We start from the raw sequence: 20,172 nt of genomic DNA on the forward strand, positions 1-20,172 counted from the left end.
TACAATTTCCCCAGAAATTGTACCCTCTCTAGTTGGGTGTGCTCAAGCCTTCGGCGAGAGCACAACCTTTGTTCTCTCACATATATATTATTATTTATTGTTTATTGTTTATTTTCGCCCCCCTAAAACTCAGTCAATATTTGGCCTACATACACAACGGCGGTGTCAAAAGGTTCGTCTTGGTAGCGATTGCGTTGCTTCTATTGGAATTTACGTTCCGTTGCATGGTTTGGGCTTAAGTTAAGTTTTTGTGGCGAAAAGTGAAGCTAACGGTGGCTAATTTGCTAGCCACAGTCACTGACGTTACTAACGTCACTACGTCACTAACGTCACAAAACACGCGTGACTAACTGTAGCAGAACATTCGTTTCGCATCTGTTAACTTGGGGGATAGCTAGGCTAACTATAGCTTTACTGCAAGGCAGCTGCAGGAACGCCACAAGCAAAGAGGCCAGGGTGATAACTATTTACTCATTTTACTTTGTGATATGACACACAATTGTGATGTGTAATGTACATTCGTTTCGCATCTGTTAACTTGGGGGATAGCTAGGCTAACTATAGCTTTACTGCAAGGCAGCTGCAGGAACGCCACAAGCAAAGAGGCCAGGGTGATAACTATTTACTCATTTTACTTTGTGATATGACACACAATTGTGATGTGTAATGTACAATATAAGCTGATATTATTAAGGAAGTACATCTACTTTCGGAAACAGTAGTCTACTATTTCACTGAAGTATTAGCATCATGACATTATAGCCTGTGTTGCCCGGGCAACACATACTACAGTGGTCTATAATGTATCTGTTTTCAATCGTTAAAGTACACATTCCTCACATATACATTTTCGTTGTAGGATTTATTCTGACATTAGTAAACGATTTGTTGGTGAAATTACCATTACCTGTGGTTTCAAACCAGTGTAGCTAACTGCAACGCTGTAGCTTACGCGAGACACACTACAAAAACATCTACAGTACACAGCTGTTTAGGAAGTCAAACGGCGACAGAACATGTTCGGCATTCTTCTTACTCAAATCAAAAGTCTATCTAACTACTAACCTGAACTTCATTGCCACAGCCTAAACGTTGTCAATCTGTTCATGAAAATAATTAATTTCAGCCTAAACCATACAACGGAACGTTAAATCCAATTCAACCAACGCAATCGCTACAGTACCAAGACGAACACAGCAGTAGTCTAGTACTGTATCGTAGTAGTAGAATTTACCGGGGCAGCTTCTCCACACAGGGCTATATCGCATTTTGCGTTGTTACCTTACAATGATCGCTACCAGTGAGCTTTTTATGAATGAGCGATTTTCCACTAAATAAATGTCAAGCTTATTTACGTTTTGGGGGGCATATTTTCAGTTAGCAGATGGTACTGTTTGAATCGCGATTCCATCTTCTACTGCCGGGTAACGTCGTAGAAAAATCTTCAAAGGGGGTTCTTTATTAATGAATGAATGCAATGAGTAGGCTAAATGCATGAAAATATCACGAGAAGGGAAAAACTTAAAAGGACGTTTAAGTTATAGAGATTAGGTCAATTTGTACACCGGTCTGCCAAATTTATTCGTTTTGATTCAATGATGAGGCTGCCTCTTGCAGGGGAAATGAGAAGACATCCATTTCATTCTACACTTCACTCGTATTTTCAGTTGTAAATGAGCAGCAAAAAAAATTGCTTTCAAATCTATGTAATCTTTATAAATAATAAGTATGCATTTTTATATAAAATATACAGAAATATCAGTTGTAAAAATGTCATTCAAAAACGGACCCCTGTGCAACCGACGCAAGCAAGCACACCCTACAATTTCCCCAGAAATTGTACCCTCTCTAGTTATGTATGTGAGTCAGGTGGCTGAGCAGTTAGGGAATTGGGCTAGTAATCTGAAGGTTGCTGGTTCGATTTCCGGCTGTGCCACATGACGTTGTGTCCTTGGGCAAGGCACTTCACCCTACTTGCCTCGGAGAGAATGTCCCTGTACTTAATGTTAGTCGCTCTGGATAAGAGCGTCTGATAAATGACTAAATGTAAAATGTAATGTATGTGGAATGTTTAGGTACTGAGCATCTGTTTTGTGTGTGTATTTGTGTGGACGGGTGCTTGAGACCTCAAAATCAAATTAGACAGAGGAATCCATCTCTCTCTCTCTCTCTCTCTCTCTCTCTCTCTCTCTCTCTTGTTCACCTCTGTCTCATCCACCCATTAACTCTGCACCCTTACCTCTCTCCCTCTCTTTCTAGCTCGCTCTCAAAGCAGTGTGCAAGGAAGGAAGCGTTAGTAAAGGGGCAGTGATGATAACACATTTTTATCATGGCCATCCGATCAGGGTCTACAGTCTTGTGTGTGTGCAGAAATAACTTCTCATGTTGACAGACTGATTACAGGAGGAGCCAGCTAAATACTAATAGTGTTAGCCCTTTAGGATGAGATTCTGGTTACTGTGTGCCTCCTCTGGCTGTGTGCATATGTGTGTGTGCACGTGTGTGTGTATGCTTATGCAAACAGCAACGGAGAAAAACAGAACCTTTCCCCAGGAAGTATTTGAAGAACCATCTGGTGTGGTATTCTGGGTTCTCCAGATGGACATCGGTTCTTCTCCAAGTTCCTGGCGTGTAGTCCGTAGTCTATGGGAATCACACGTGCAAACACACAGAGCACATTTTTACCATGTCATCATAAAGAATACAGTGACTCCATACAGTTTTCTCCATGGGAGAGGCTGATTACAACCCTACTACATATGCGTCACACACACATTTGCATCAGGCAACATCCTGTTTTGTATTGTGTATACCGTACATATGTGATATGTAAATGGGCTATATGTGTATTGTGACTGTACATTGTTGTTGATGTTTATATAGTCATGTGTACATGATATACAGTAGCTTGCTCTATATATTGCTATATATGTATTTACTATATTCTTACAGTTTTTCACAATTGTTAACACACGTTTCTCAAAACAATAACGGCTTTCTCAAAACTGTACACACAAAACTGAAAACCTCACACACAAAATGCTAAACCTGACACTCCCTTTGCAAGATGACTCTTTGCCATCAAATTTCTTACCTGTTCACAAAATGCAACTTGTGTTCTCATTTGGTACACACAGCCATATTTTCAAATGACACACACATACCATTCATAACAGTACACACAATAAGCATTTGCTGAACACTACCAAACATTCACAGCACACAGTAGTGCAAAATTGAAAACACAATTCTAGAAATGGAACACACCACGAATGACTCTGGGGAATGAGCCATTTCAACTTTTGTAAAATGTCTCAGTGTAGGCCTAATTTTTTCAAACATAAAACAGCACACATATGCGGCAAAAAAAGTTTTATTTCTGAACAGTACAGTACTGTCAACGGGCCTGCTCAACCCATTGCAGCACACAAAGTGATGTTCCCATCACGCTGGCCGGGGACCTCAACAATGGCGCGCTGGCCAATTACATTTCTGCCCCGGCGCCTCCTCTTCACCAGGTTGAATCCAACCTCATCAATGAATATGTATTCATATAGCTCATTAGCTGTGTCATGCTCCTGGATCCGCTGGAACAGACAGCATGGTAATGCAAGTTATAGTATGGACACAGATGGGTCAACACAGTGGGCTACAGTGAGACACTGTAGAAAAAGAACTATTGGATTACAGGTACAATACATGCATGTGTCAGTGCTGAATGTATGGGACTTACAAGCACAAACTCTTGCTGTAACTCCCTGATGTGGTCTGTGTTTCAGTCAAATAGGACCCTGTACACTTGTTTCATCCGCATGGCATTCCTGGGGTATTCCATTCCCCCATGTTTCTGAATGTGGCATGGTCAGCCAGGATCCTGGTTTGTATCTGTTGGAGTGTGATAGTGTTGTTTTCACAAACCATTTTCACAATGTCAGTCTCCTGTTCGGCTGTGAAATTGCATGTTCTTCCTCCACGGTGTAGTTCTCTTTCAGTCCTGCAAAATACAAATACAGTGAGCACACTGTATTCTATTGATATGCAGTATTTCAGTACACAAGGCAAATATAATTCATACCTGTTCTCCATTCTAAAGGTTCAAATGATGGCAGCAACTGTGAAGCGGCTGAGATTTGGTTGGACCCTCTGGCCAGCCTCCCTCATGCTCAAACCATGGTTGAGCACATGGTCAACCATGGTGGCCCGAATCTCATTAGAGATCACCGTTCTCTTTCTTCTTTCTCCTCATCCTCCTTCTTCTTCTCCTCTTCCTCCTCCTCCTCATCCTCCTTTTTCTTGTCGTCCTCCTCTTCCTCCTCCTTATCCTCCTCCTTGTCATCCTCTCCCTCCTCTTCCTTGTCCTCTTCCTTGTCCTCCTCTTCCTCCTCTCACTCTTACCCCTCTCCTTCTCTGGTTGTTGATATGTTCTACTGTAAGTTCTCCATTGTTCTCCAAAAGAAACAGAGGCTCAAGGCCCTTTTTATGCTGCAGTCCTGATCGCAAATTGCTCACCAGACCTGAGTGTTTAGAGATTTGAATATTTGTGTGTTGTAGGTTGATGCTTTGAGACTTTACTTGAGAAATGAATGTGTGCAACAACTGAACATTGTGTGTAGTGTTTTGACAACAAGGTGATGTGTAATTGACATCAGTGTGTAAACAAGGAAAGTCAGAGTCTAATGCAGATAAGGGAGTGTGAAGTAGTGCCAAATTGGGTCGAGCAAGTGGTACATGAAGTTAAGGTTGCTTTTTGTGTGTTAACAATTGTGAAAAACTGTAATATATTCCGTATTTTACTCCTTACTATCTCCATTTTCTTCACCTGTCTTGTGGCTGCTGTGACACCCACATTTCTCAGTCTGGGGATTAATAAAGTATCTTATCTTTTCCCAAAACCCTAACTCCCACCGTAACCCAAAAACATCATGTAGACCCTTAACCTCACCCTAAAAACTATTACTAACTCCTAATCTTTAATGAAATTCTAACTATCACTAATGCGAATCTCAACCATTAACCCCCTAAAAGCCCCTAGAAATAGCATTTGAACTTGTGAGGACCAAGAAAATGTTCTCAGAAATAAATCATTTTACCCTTGCTTTAATGTTCTTAAAAGGGTGACTTCTGGTCCCAACAAGAATAGTTAAACAAGGCTGCACACAAACACACATGCGCAAAGAGTTGTGTCCACAGGTTGTGGTGTGGAGATGGAGAGAGGAGAATATCCTGTGTTATCTCAAGATCTCCTCCCGTCAATGCCACTGTTAAGCCATCCGTAAGTCCCCTAAAATCAATACACCTCCTTCTCATTGAGTTGCTTCACACACACACGTACACACCCACATATACACATACACACACACATGTAACACAGAGCCAACAGACAAACAAAGGCACCAGTCTGACCACCAGAGCAAACCAAACCAGATTGCCTGGTAAACCACAGTAAGACTCACAAACCCTTCTCCTACCCCCGACAAGAAGAAAGGGTTTATCACTTCCTTATATTTCAAGCGAGGCTTCAAAGGGTCCTACTCCCCACTTGCTCAGCATGGGGTCAAAAGGAAGAGCACATGGCCCTACAGTATTCAGTTATCCAGTAGACAAAGGAGTCTGAGGAAAACTGACCATTTATGGATTTACAAACATTCCTCAAGGACCACACGACTCAGGGATACTTTGATGACAGTAATTGATGTGTTATAATGTGTGCTTTTCTCATATTTAAAATTTTTGTTTTAATTGATGTTTGATCGTAACTTCCCTTCAGGTGAGAGATAAGTCAGTCAATCTTGGTATCCATATAATTAAATTCTACTAACAAATCCATTTTTCAACGTTGTATAGTTATATTTGGAAGTATAAGCAATGCATGAACACTTTAAGCCCTGAACCCAAAGTTACCGGCCATTTCACACCTATACGTGAATCCCAGGAACGCCCATCTTGAGTAACTGACCAATGGACGGATTCACCTTCACAAAAACACCTCCCTTTTCTTATGGATTATAAAAACCCACAACGAACAATTGGCCCCGCTTTTTCATAGGAATTTACCTGAAGTGTTTGCGACACTGTCTAACCTATTCTTCGTAAGAAGCAAGCTCACATAACTCAATCTCACTGGATTACAAGGAACTTTGACGAAAGATCCTTTTGTTTGTTCTAACGGACCGTTTGAGGACGACCACGGAACTTTGACCCCTCTTCTTTACACGACAAAAGTAACTGTGACTAGCTATATTTCTTACTTGTGAAATTGGCATGTTGTGGTTTAATTTGTCGGTGTGTGATTTAGATTAGAAGTAAAATAACCTCACTTTTAGGGTTACCGTTACATATCCATTGTGTATCCCATTTGTTCATTTTACTATCCAAATTCAAGTACTAACCCATAACCTCTCCAGTATTGATCATTCTATAATAACATTTTCTTAACTAAATCATGATGTATAATATTAACTCGCATTCATATTTGTCCATGTTACCTGATCTGCTCTACTTTTAATGTATTCATCCCTTCGAATTATTGATTAGTAGGCTATACTTAAAATACATTCCTCGATGGAGGCACCACCTCGAAGTCGAGGTGGTGCCTCCCTCTAACTAAATAACTGATTATAGATCAGGTATATTTATTCTTAAACAAGCAAACCATGCTACACACATGTACGCACACACACACAGACACACACACAGACGCAAACAGGTGCAAGAACACACATACATACCCACGCACACACACACAGTTAAACACACATATTTGCTGACATGAGAAGAGGTTGGAGAAGAGATAAGGAAAAGGTTTGTTTGTAGATAAAACATTTAAGGTCGCCATGGCGACTGCTAGGTGCTTGAGCACAGGGGGTTGCTGAATGGAATAAAGGCTGAAAATGGACACCCCTCCTCACCAGCACACCGGAGGGGCCATGGACTGCTATTGATATTGTTGATGTGCAGTGTTTTAGCAAGCATGATGACATTCCTATATTCAAAGTGTCTAGGAATGTGTCAGTGTCAAGCAAATGAAATAAAAAACGATATGAAATGTAAAGCATGGATTTTACAGGGTGGTATCGATCATAGCTCAATTGCTGAAATACAGCTATTCTCCCCTTTCCTTGAGTGTGTGTTTGAGTATGTGTGTATGTATGTCTATGTGTGTGTGTGTGTGTGTGTAATGGGGGTTGGGTGGGGGGCCTGAGGAATAATGTGTATTATGTAGTGAAAACATTTACAGAAAAAAAGGCGGCAAGAATAATCCTTATACCAATATGAAGACGGAGGTAAAAAGCAGGTGAGTCTTAATAAGACCCCTGGTTGAAAAATTACGACATCACTTTTAGCTCTGTAATTGCTCATTTCTTTTTTTGAAAGACCACATTTTTCCAATAGCATTGCAATGCAAGACAATATGATGTAAATGTGGTCTTTCAAAAAAAGAAATGAGCAATTAGAGAGCTAAAAGTGATGTTGTAATTTTAAACTGAGTCTTACAGGGTTAACATTATAGAGAATGAGAATTGTATTCTACTGTGGGTGAGCTTTGGGACGCGTGTGTGCATGCGTGTGTTTGCCAGAGGTCCAGGGCCCCTCACCTCATCTGATGAGCCGTTCTCCACTCTAAAGCGTCCAGCCCTCTGAATGGCCCCGTCTGCATCACTGGAGATCAGCTGGAGAGATGAGAAGGGAAGAGGGGCAGGAAGGGAGGGTTGGAGGCACAGAGATGTGGAGGGGAGCGAGAAAGGGGAAGGGAGGGAGGCGAGTAAAGGTAGGACGGATTGAGGGACGGGAAAGAGGGATAATAGGAGGGAGAAAGATCAGACAAAACTTTTGAAATGAGACAGCGTCAATCAGAGGAAGCATCTGGATGAAGCGGCAAGTGGCATGATGTTAGCAGGAGGAACACAGAAGACACCTGGTCATGCTACACTAGCAGCCATCAGCAGAGGACCTGCAACCTACACTGAACATACATCTGGTTCACACTCAGTCATTCTTCCTCGTTATTCTAATGTCATCTGCCCCCTCTACTGACACCCTTTACCTCTTTTTTTGTTTTCTTTGTTGATCTTTTTATCCTTTGCTCCCCCCTAGCCAGTATGCTCATCAACTATTTGCTGACTCACCTCTCTGTGGTCAGGACATAGAGACAAAACCAAAGAGAGGGAGAGAGAGAGAAACTGAGAAAAGAGGGAGACAGAACAACCCATTAGAACTGAACAATATGTTCTATGCTACAGAACTCCAGTCTGAGTCTTGGCATGTCAGCTCCAGGTGTTTCTCCTAAAAGAACAGTTTCTATACAGAGTTCTGTCCCCAAGCAATCCCTCTGTCCCGAGCACAGAGAACAGAGTCATAGTCAAACAGAGGCAAACAGGACAAACAGCGCTGTGTTATTTCACCTGTATCTCAGCATGTATTGTTCCTGTTCCTGCCTGTTCAGTTGTTGTTTTGTTTTGGGAGTTTGTTGGTGGTGTGCTGTGTAGTTGTGTTGTGTTGTTGCTGTGCTCTCATTAACAATAATGATACAGATCTTTGTTTAAAAGGACCATCCAGTGACAACAGAGGACCAGCTGGAGCCAGATGATGATGAAGGGAGGAGGAGAGGGGGATAGGATGGAGAGTAGAGAGAGAGAGGTTGGGAGGGGGGGGGCGGTTGATGAAGAGCTATGGGAAAAAAGTGGGGATTGACAAGAGAGAGGGAAGAGATAGAGATGAGAGTAGGAGATTAGAAAAGAAAAGAAAGAAAAGCAAGGAGGAGAGGACTGGAGGAGACATTCAGTGCAGGCTCTGAAGTATCCATGCCGCATTCACCTGTCTCACCATCAACATGCCATCTTCTGTGATCACAGTGGAAAAATGAAAACCCCCCCGCCCCTCCTCAACCCCCCCCCTCCCTTTACCCCTTAGAGCGAACAATGCCTGGTTGCCAGGCAACGGAATCCGATATCTCTTTCTCTCTGCTCCCTGTCGCTCTCTTAACCCCTTACTCCGTCCCTCTGTCATTCTTCCCTGTCTCCCTACCATCACTCTGTCCATCGCTCTCTACTATCTCCATCTTATCCATCTCTGATCTGAATTTCCTTATTCTCTTATTGTCACATCTCCTTTGTTTTCCTTTCATCTCCTCTCCTTTCAACTCCTCTCCTTTCCTTTCCACTATTCTCCATCTTCTCCTCTGAGCCTAAAAAGGTCTCTGCACTGCCAACATGTCACCAGACACAGAAAAGGGGTGTGTTTCAGCATAAGTAGGTGTGCGTGAGAGAAGCCTGTGTATGTGCATGAACGTATGTATAGAGCCTGTGTGCATATGTGAAACCACAAATGTGTATGGCTTGTGAGTATGTTTCAGGCAAAATGTGTGTGAGGGCTTTTCAATGTAAGCCTAAGTGAACATCAAGAGAAGGACGAACAGGAAGTTACAAGGAGGAGAGAGCACTAAATGGAAGTGTGTGTGCATGTGAGTGCATGTATTTGTGTGTGCCTCACAGTGTGATTCATGCAGCCCATGCATCTTTTCATGTTGTGGACAGCAAACCTCATGGTTTGGTGGGAGCTGCCCTGTTTTGCATACTTTTCTCTACAGAGACATTTAAATGTTTTTACACCTCATGGTGTAACATCATCCCCTAATTGTTGTCATGTATGTGTACAGTTTCTAACAGTTGATCGATGTATATTACTGTAAATGAAATGTAGACCATTGTTCATACATGAACATTTAAAATTTACATTTATTTATTTAGCAGACACTTTTATCCAAATGAACTACAAGTACACAATTGTACCCCTGTGACAGTGTTTGGCGGCAGTGCATCTCTCTCTCTCTATTCCCTCTTAAGCCTTCATTTTGAAACACAAGCTTCGTGATTTATTGTATAAATGTACAATGTTAATACCTAGTCTTGTCACTAAACATCACTTTGACCATTCTTGCCATATTCAACCCACAATCAGCCAGTCTCTGCACAGGGAATTGAGCAAAATCATGTACTAACAACATTCGAGTCTACCTACAGAGTAAAGAGAGAAAAGAACCTTGCCTCTCCTCTTCTCTACTCAAACATGCATAATAATAAGTCTGTAGACACATAGACTCAGCATGTTTCCTGGTGCTGGTGGGAGAGGTTTTTGTCTTGTAAGGTTCTGTCCTGGTTTGTGAGATAGAGGAAGAGACAGAGAGAAGAGATAACAATGGAAAATAAATGTCAATGCACTGCACTCTCTTTCCTTCTCTCTCCATCTCTTTCTCTCTCTCCCCCCCCCCTCTAGAGAGAAAGAGAGAGAGAGAAAGAGAGACAGAGTAAAAGGAGAGGGCGATAAGGAGAAAGACAGAGTGAGAAAGAGGAAGAGACAGAGAAAGAGTGAGAGAGACAGAAGGTGAGTGAGAGAATACATTTGTGTGTATAAGAAAGTAGAGGTTCAAAACACTAGTATTGTTTATTCATGTTTATTCATTCATTGTTTATTCAAAGAGAGGCAAAGAGATTAAGAGAAAGAGAGATACCTTTGTCTGCCTTATGAGTGCAAAGGAATCTCTAGATGTGTACTGGTGTGCCTACGTGTGTCTGTGTGTGTGTTTGTGTGTACACTACCCATCCTCTAAATCATGCAGCAGCAAAATGGCACAAGAGGAAAAGCTTGCTCTCTCCTGATCCCCTGTGTGGTTGGCTGGGGAAGGGAGGTGGTGAGTGGACAGGGTGGAAGGGGGGGCGGGGAGAGGAGATGTGTGAGAGTGGAAGGGGGACTGTACGGTCTTCACCTCCGTGCTTTAACAAAACAAAGCCAATAAAGAGCACCAAAAGAAAGAGAGAGGATAGAAAGAGTGAGAAGGGGAAATATTCAGTATATTTACAAAGTGAGAGAGTGAGAGAGAGAGAGAGAGAGAGAGAGAGAGAGAGAGAGAGAGAGAGAGAGAGAGAGAGAGAGAGGCAGGAGAAAAAGGAAAAAGGGATGAAGAAATATACGGCCACTGGGAAAGAGAGAGAAAGCAATGGCAACACAAAAATTGAATAATAAAGGATGACAGTCCCAACAGTATAAGACCCCATGGTTAAGGGGGTCTAGTGTTTAGAGGGTGTACATGCACATACATACACACACCTTAAATAGCTACCCTTTGAGACAGGACTTGAACATTTCACAAACTCAATTGAACCCTCAGCAGTTATAAGAGGCTGTGTAATTTCCCTGAGGCCTGCACAAAGAAGTGTAGTGCAGGGAGAACGATTGTGTGCGTGTGTTTGAGAGACATTTAGAGAGACAAAAAGTGAAAAAGAGACAGAATGTGTGCGTGTGTGAGTGAGTGAGAGAGAGGCGAGAGAGAATGTAAGAGTGTGAGATACAGAGTGAGAAAGAGGAAGTGAGAGAGGAGTGAAATAGAGAGGGAAAAGAGAGGGAACAGATCAATGCTATTGTCCTGAATGATAAAGAAGAGCTCTAATCAGAGAGGCTGCTCATGCCCACACGATTCACTGAAGAGAACCAGGGAACGGAGAGAGTTAGAAAGATAGTGAGATAGATATAGAGATAGATATAAAGAGAGATCCAGAGAGAGAGAATGGAGGAGGAAGGGAGAGAGGAAGATTGAGGAGAGGGGAGGAGGAAGATTGAGGAGGTGGAGGGAGGGAGAAAGGGAGATAAGGAGGATGGGGAGGGGAGTAGAGAGGAATAGAGAGAGGGGGAGAGAAAAAGAGAGGAGGTAGGGAGGTGAGTGGCAAGCACATGAGAAAGGAATGAAGATGTACAGAAAAGAGACTAACAGAAAGGAACATGTTAAGGAAAGAAGAAGAGTAGAAAGATGTGGGAGAGAATACTGGGGATGGGGGGGAGGGGGTCACACTCTCAGTGAGACCTCTTTATAGAAATCTATTTTCTGCCTTCCTGTTTTCTGGAATATTCCACAAGCAGCATTGTACTACAGGTTCCTATATGGTGTGGTATGTATTACTGTAGTGTAAAATTACTGTAGCCACAGGGGAAGCCTATGTCAGCTGTGGGTATTGTGTATAAGGTGGGTGAGGAAGTTGTCAACTGTGACCTTTCTAGGAGTGACGATCTCACCATCACAGAGAAAGGGAGGTAAGAACAGAGATAGCTGATAGAGTGAGTGTGAGGAGGCTTGTGAGACACAGAGAGAAATAGGTGAATGTTAACCAGAGAGAAAGACAAACCGAAAACAAGGGGCGACAGAGAGAAACATAGAGCTAGAGATAAAGGGAAAGAGAGAGAGAGAACAGGTGTTGTTGAAATCAGAATAAGCAAGCTAAGTGTTCGTAAATTTCCGCTCACACACTTGGAAAATAGCCAGTCCCTGATCACATTTGACTGCGGGGGATAAAGAGGTCTGGGGTTGGGGGACCCCTGATGGTCATCCAGTGATCACTGGGACATAAATGAAGAATCAATGCTATTAGCTACCTCTCTCCTAACCTGCACAGGCTTGTTTACCTTGGGCAGATTTATGACTATGTCAGGATAATCCTATTCAATTCCAAACTAAAAGCCTTTAGTCCTTTCCATTCAACTCTACTGACCCCTAACTCACATAGGATGTGGACACAACAGCGACATCGCCACCATCGCACACCAGCAACATCACCACACACACACAACACTCCTATGCTGAAGTGAGCTTGGACATACTGGGGCTAGAATATGATTATTAGGGTTCCTCCGGTAGGAGGGAACCTATTGTTTTTGTTAGTATTCCTATTATTATTATATTTCTCCATGAAATGGCTCAAAATCTCAAAATGTCCTTGGCCAAATGTATTCAAATTTGGCCCAATGATACAACAGGTCACTCACTACTCCCAGATCGCTAATGGCCCACATACGTGGCTTACCTATAAGCCACGCCCAAAGTCTATGTGACTTCCCCTGCGCCCCATTTCTCCAAAATGCCTGAAAATTGTTATACATGCCTTATTTCTCATGGGAAACAAAAAATCCTCAAAGACCCATAATGTCTGCCATGATAGATTTTGCTGTACAGTCAAAATTTGGGTAAACCTACAAAACTGTTCTCCTCTTGACCCGTAATCCAATTGTCTTCAAACTTGGTATACATGTGTAGAATACATGTCGTCCTATAGGGTCAAACGGAATAAGGAATGCAATGCAAAATGGCTGAAAGGGGTGTATTTATGTAAATGTCCACATTGCCTCAATATCTTTGTGTCAATAAATCAAATATAATTTTGACTGATGGTTTTTCAAACCTAATAGGGTTCAAAATGACATCACTCTTAAGTACCATAAACAATTTAACTTTGATATGTCAAAAGATGACTGAATTACAGCTGCTTAAACTTTGTCCCAAAGCTGACCAAAGCTAATACTGCCCTTTCTATTGATCAAATCTCAACAGTTGATGTGTAGCAGAGAGGATAGAGAGGCTGACTTGCAACCACATAATCTTAAATTTGAATCTCCATTCAGCCTGTTGTTATTCGCCAAGCATGAATTTATTTTGCTCTCTTGTTGTCCAACTCTTGACCTTCTACAATGTACATTTTTATAATATTTTGCCATTTTGAGGAGGAACCCGGATCGCTGCTTGCAGGTATATTTTATTATTGATATTCAAAATAGATAAGGACACTCAGAAAAATTATGTTTGAATTCATGATGTCATTCAACTGGTCAAACACACCTACGGACACACACACACACACACACACACACACACACACACACACACACACACACACACACGCACACACACACTGTGACATAACCACTTTCAGTCTTCTGCCAGAATAATGACTGGTACGAGAAGCAGACCACACCTAGGGGGCCCTGCAGGGAAGCCATGGCTGCCTCAGGGTACTTGTATAAGGGAAGGCCCCCTCCAGGCAAGCCTGGGGATCACAGGGCCTCAGCAGGAGCGGGCCAGAGCAAAGCAGAGCACACATGAATGTTTGATGGGAGATGGTTTTCATCTTGACAGACTGTGCTCCAGCTCTGACGGAGAAGACTGTGTCATACCAGAAAGAGAGGGAGAGAGCGAAGGAAGGAGAGAAAGAAAAAGACAGGGCATGTGTGAAAGACGAGCAGAGCGACACACACAGATGTAAGTAGAGGGTAGATGATGTGCGTGACACAGCAGTCAAAGGTCTCTCAGGAAATGATGCTAACAGCAGGAGGCAGACTTGAAATGGAGCTGTCACCTGGTCATCAAGCTGGTGAAGTGACAGTGACCCCCCTCCCTCCTGCCCACACACACACATCAACCCCGTCACCCCTGGGAGGAGTGTGTGTGTGTTGGTAATGGAGGCGTCAGCTCCTATTGCCGTACCTGCCTATTCTCAATCGGAGGGACACACATACACACACACTCTGTGCCCACAGCAAATCTACTATCTCTCTATCATGTGTGCGTGTGCGCGTACACACACACCAGCAACTATGAAATAATTTCCACATAAACAACCAAGCACACATGCATATGCCTGTCACATTTACAAACATACACACACACCAGCCTCCTTAGCTCTCTACTACGTCCCCTCCCTCGTTGCTTTGCGGGGCTATTCAGAGCAGTTCAAAGGCTGTGTGATGTTCCCTGCAGACGGAGTAAAGAATAATCAAAATCTACTTCATACGCGACAAGTGTTTGATTCTGCCATCACAGATAGTGTAACAGGTGTAAATGGACTTAATGCTGTATTCAGCTTAGTGCTGTGGCTACAGAATGTACAGGAGGGGCACTTGACTTGAGGTTGGTCACCAGAGTGGCAGTGGGGTGCTAATGGCAGACACTGGATTGCAGATGGAGGGAGAGAGGAAAAGGTAGAGACAGGGAGGGAGGCTAGAGGGAGGGAGGCTAGAGGGAGGGAGGCATAGAGGGAGGAAGGCAGAGAATGAATGATAGAGGCAGGAAGGGAGGGAGAGAGATGGAGGAGGGAGGAAGGGAGAGAGAAAGGAAGAGGGAAGGAGGAGAAAGGGAGAGGGGAAGGGATGGCGGGAGTCCTTAGATTCTATTAAAAAAAATATTGATATCACCCTACTGTATATCAACCTCTCTCTCTCCCCCTCTGTCTCGCCTTGAGTCTTTATTTGTCCCTCTACCTAACTGTCTCTAATCTGGAGTTTTGAGACACCCTAACCCAGCCTACGAATCTATGCGTATTATATGTAAATATGCATGCAAATTAACTTGTGAGTGTGTATAAATGTGTATGTGTTTACACATTTCTCTTTGTCCCTTGTTGTATTTGGAAAATGAAACTACAGTATCTACCCCCCCCCCGCTCTCTCTTTTAAGGCTCCGTGTAAAGTCATCACACACGCTTGCTCTCTTTCTCTCTCTTGGTCTCTTTAATGGGGATTTTTGCTCAGAATTATGATGAAAGCCATTCTGTCCCAGCATTGTTTAATGAGTTTGGAGTAACACTACCAACCATGAAGACCACAAAAAAACAAACAATTACAATTCAAACCACAGGGCAATTTTTCTACAGTGCTCCTATCTCACCAGACAACCGGCTAAATTAATTACACATTTGATTACCTCGACATTAGAACAGTTCGGATGCAAGCTCTAATTATCAGTCCGTAGCTTCCCTGCAGCATGGATGAAACTGAGCCTAAGCCAGCTCCTACAGAGAGACCTGGCGTCTGTGTGTGTTTATGTGCGTGTGTGAATCATATTGTTGCCGCAGCCTTGTAAAGTTAAGGTGGATGCCACCTCTTGGAGGCATCTGTGCCTATGTAGTGAACGAGAGGTGATGACAACATGATTGCTGGCAAGTCACAACATCGCTTTAAAGATCCCCTCAAATAAAATGATTCAGAATCCATCTGTGCTTCTGTTGACTCTCTCTTTCCACTCTTTCTTTATCTTCTTTCTTTCTCTTTCTTTCAATCTGACAGTTGAAATAGATAGTAGGACAGGCTGCGTTCAGAGCCTTGCGAATCAGAACAAACGCACCTGGTTCCAGCTGCATCATGTATACTAGTATCATACTACCATCCCAGGTGGTAGACACACACACACATATGTTGTTACCCAATCTAATCACAATGGTATTGCGATAATGATCTAATGCACAACGTTTAACTTCTGTGCCATACATGCCTTCACACTTTCACACATTCACACACACACTTTACCATGCCGCTGGAGCTAACAGATAGGCAGCAAGTAGTAAGAACCAGGGCTAATCAGACAGAGCCCAAACAAACACACACTGTCTCGGGCAGGAAGTGACATAGCTGTGCGGCACTCCACAACTTCCTGTGCCTGTTGCTTATCAGGACAGGCAGGCTCCATACAGTTCCATTCTCGCCATACACACAAACACACACACTCACACACCCACTAATAGCACAGTCATGACTCAACATGAGGGTAATAAACCACAGTGCTAAAACTCTGCAGCAAAAAACTATGCGTGCGTGTCTGTGCATGTGTGCGTGTGTGCCTGTGTGTGTTTTGAGGCAGCAGTCCTATGCCTCAGTCTATGTAGGACCTGATGGCTATGCTCATCACGACAGACCACACCCAAACACTTATGACTCATTCTCCCTCCTTCCCTTCCTACGTGTCCTCCCCTCCCTTCATCCCTACACAACGACAAAAGGGAAAAAAATAAAGGACAGACAGAAATAAAAAGGGGGCCGGACATGAAGAGGAGTGATGAGAGAGAAAAGATGGAGGGGGGAAAGGTGAAGGAACATTCTTTGCAAAGGGGGGTGGAGGGTTTGGGTTGGGTGAGGGGAGTGGGAGTTGGAGCGCAGAGAAAGAAGGACACGCACACACAGAATAATAATAAGTGGCAAGAGTGTGTAACTCACCAGTTCGACGGAGCCATAGTGTTTTCGGCTGAAGTCACCACGCCTACAGCCCAGGTCCTCAGAGGCTGAGCTGCAACACACATGCATGGTCAGTCAGGACAGTCCCTCTATCAGAACACACACACTAATACACTAACACATACACAACGATTACTGTAACGTACACTCGCACACTCATACAGGTTGCATGTCTCTTTGTCTCCTATTTCCCTAGACTCTCAGTTGTGTTTCTCTCCTCCGTTGTCTCTACATTTCCCTCTCTCTTTTTCTGTCTTTCTCTCTCTCTCTCTGGTTGTCTCTGTCTCTCTTACTCACTCTTTTCTCTTGGGGTGGCAGTGTCTTTGCCAGCTAGCTGAGAACAGGCGCAGTAGCAGTGTATGTGTGTGTGTGTGAGTGTGTCGAGACCAAGGCCCAGATTGAATTAAGTACCAGTGATAGATAGTCTGCCTGGGGGAAAAGACTACTCTGCCACACAGTCACAAGTACAGCAACTGTGTCTGACTGACACACACAAATAACAGACACACCATACATATTGCAAAGGTTTATGCAGGTCTGAGCTGACAACATTGGCTAGGTGTCTGAAGGAGTCTGTGTGTTTGCATGTGTATTGTATGTCCTGTGTATGTGTCCCTCCAAGTGTGTATACGTGTGCATGTCTTTCTCATGTAGAAGGGTCTGTCTAGCTCTCTGTGAGAGTGGGGTATCATTACACTTCCATTAACATCTACAGCAATGAAAGCATTGATTGCAGTGTTAACACCCTGACAAGGCTCTTCTATTGAGCGTGTGTGTGTATGTGTGTGTGTGACAGAGAGAGAGGTTGTGAGTATGATTGAAGTATGGTTTGTGTTGTAAGAGCTTGTCCTTTTCATCTGAAGTTTTTATGGCATATACAGGAGCTTGTGTTAAGTGTAGAATTCTCTTTCTGAGTGTGTGTGTATTTTCACAGCAGGGTATTAGGTAGTACATGATGGTCTGTACATATAAAAACACTCAATGTATTATAAAGTAAATAGGGCAGGTAAATATATCTCTTTCCATCTGTATTCTCTCTTACACTCACTCTCTCTCCGTCTTCCCCCCTCTCTCTCAAAGTGAAAAGATGAGCAGAGAGTGGAGTAATAATACATGATATATGGGCCGTCTATTCTCTTTCTTTCCATCCATTCCTCCTTTCTTTCTTTCTTTCTTTCTTTCTTTGTCTTGCTTCATTTCACAGCCTAGAAGTCTTGTGTTTCCTGTTCTCTCTCTGTCTCCATGTCCCATGTCTTTGTCTCTCAGTGTGTGCTCCTCCCTCCGGCAGTGGCAGCAAAAGTCCCTCCATAACACACAATCTCTACAACTCCATCTCATTTACAGTCTTAAGGCCGATTTAGGGTACTCCGTTTTCCAAAAAACTGACACATGGTAGCGCCTTAGTCTACGTGGAACGCCCTCTCCGAGCTCTCCGAGAGCCCTCGGAGAGCCCTGGAGAGCTCGACGTGCACCTCCTGAATTTCCTAACTTTTCGGATAGTTACGGATACCGCCTTGGCTGTGATTGGTCCGCTAATGAGTGAATTGTAGCAGTGAATTGTTTTCAGCACCCACAGCCTACGGAGAACCACAAACAAAAAATATTCTATCGTATCCGTCCGTATCCGTCCGTATCCGTCCGCCCGCCCATCCGTAAACGGAGTCGGAGTAGCATATAAAGGCTTTTATATCCATCTTCTCATTCCCCTCTCCTGCCCTTCACCTGTCCTTACAAGGGAGGACACCAGGAGATTGAGTAGGAAGGGAGGGGGGTTATGTTATGGACTGGAGGGGGGGGGGGGGTACTGATAAAGGGATGGAGAATGCTCTGACGACCTTCACATACTCTACATGGGGCTGATGAAAAATATCCAGTTGAGGAGAAAAGACGAGAAGAGAAGAGAGGAGAAGACGGGGGAGAGGAGGAGTGGAGGTCTTTTATGGGTGAATAGGGGTCACAGCCGAGTAGGGTTTGTGGTGGTGGTGGGGTGGGGTGGGAGGAGGTTATAATAACACAGGTATTCATGAGCCTGACAGCTGTATGTGCTGGCTGTATGGTTCTACACACCGCCGATCTTCTCTGTCAGGGGCTGTGGCCCATCTTGCTACAACCCTAAACTTTATTTTGACAGGACATGCAATGAAGAAACAGACAGAAATCAAGCGTGTATGCTTTGTACCTAAACTAACCCAAGACATGGAGACTAGGACTACTGATGATAATGATGACCAAGTGGCTAAAGATGATAATGAGTGATGGTGTTGATGGATGAGGAGATAAGTGAAGACAATAGTTTGACCCTAATAATACATACACAACCAAGAAACAGAGCCGTGCTGCCTCTCTCTCTCTCTCTCTCTCTCTCTCTCTCTCTCTCTCTCTCTCTCTCTCTCTCTCTCTCACTCTCTTACACACACACACACACATATGTAACGGGTGTGAACCTGTGAAACTCACTCCTCAGGTATGTAACAGGCCACCCGCGTCAACAAATAGCTAGCTTTTCTTTGGCGTAGCTGGTAGTGGTCACGCTTGGCAAGTCAGAGGTTGTGTGTTCGAGCCCAGCGAGTGGCGAACGACACCTTGTTGTGACGGAGCATGGCTACGTCTGTTACATACCGTCACATTGGTGCCGTGACCCGGATTCACGAGGTTAGCGTCAGCTAACCGCCGGAGTGAATTTCAGAGGGGTGAATGTAAACGTGTGTGAACCTGTGAAACTCACTCCTCAGGTATGAAACAGGCCACCCGCGTCAACAAATAGCTAGCTTTTCTTTGGCGTAGCTGGTAGTGGTCACGCTTGGCAAGTCAGAGGTTGTGCATTCGAGCCCAGCGAGTGGCGAACGACACATTGTTGTGACGGAGCGTGGCTAGGTCTGGTACATACCGTCACACATACACACACACAGAATCAGGGCATGACCCTTTAACCCAGAGGTGAAAGATCCATTTAGCATTAGAAATGTAGAGCTGAAACCTTTTTTCTGTAACATTTTGTCAAATGATCCATGTGGGATAATGACTGTTAAATCACCTCTGTTAACAACACTGTAAAAAAAGGATGACATTACCGCACTTTTTCCTGTAAATTATACGTGTTTTTTTCTGTATTTCTGAATGACAGGAAATACAGATAGAAAGACAATGGCAAACTGTACATTTATAATTTTACATAAACATTACAGCCAAATGTTGTTACTTAAAAATACACATATCCGTCCACTGCAAACACGTATCAAAACACGTATCATATTCTCATGTAGGTTAGTGCATGACATGTGCACCAGCAGATACTATTTTAAAAGAAATTCCTGCATTAAAATAATGTATCATGACAGTTTGTATGATTTG

At 43.4% G+C, this 20,172-nt stretch overlaps 1 protein-coding gene across 7 annotated transcripts in view; it reads right to left on the reverse strand.

Annotated features, from left to right (window-relative positions):
* garnl3 (GTPase activating Rap/RanGAP domain like 3) overlaps positions 1–20,172 on the reverse strand; it is a 66,378-nt gene that overhangs the window by 23,374 nt on the left and 22,832 nt on the right. For 6 of the 7 annotated variants that reach the window (XM_062478721.1, XM_062478718.1, XM_062478724.1 and 3 more), the window contains 3 exons: positions 16,804–16,873; positions 7,596–7,670; positions 2,544–2,643 (listed from right to left, as the gene is read on the reverse strand). In XM_062478721.1, coding sequence (XP_062334705.1) covers positions 2,544–2,643; positions 7,596–7,670; positions 16,804–16,873 — 245 coding nt within the window. Of the gene's footprint in view, positions 1–2,543; positions 2,644–7,595; positions 7,671–16,803; positions 16,874–16,967; positions 17,047–20,172 lie in introns of those variants that run through there. The other variant, XM_062478722.1, reaches the window with a different exon arrangement.

Source organism: Osmerus eperlanus, chromosome 14, assembly GCF_963692335.1.
Source record: "Osmerus eperlanus chromosome 14, fOsmEpe2.1, whole genome shotgun sequence".
Taxonomy (NCBI): Eukaryota; Metazoa; Chordata; class Actinopteri; order Osmeriformes; family Osmeridae; genus Osmerus; species Osmerus eperlanus.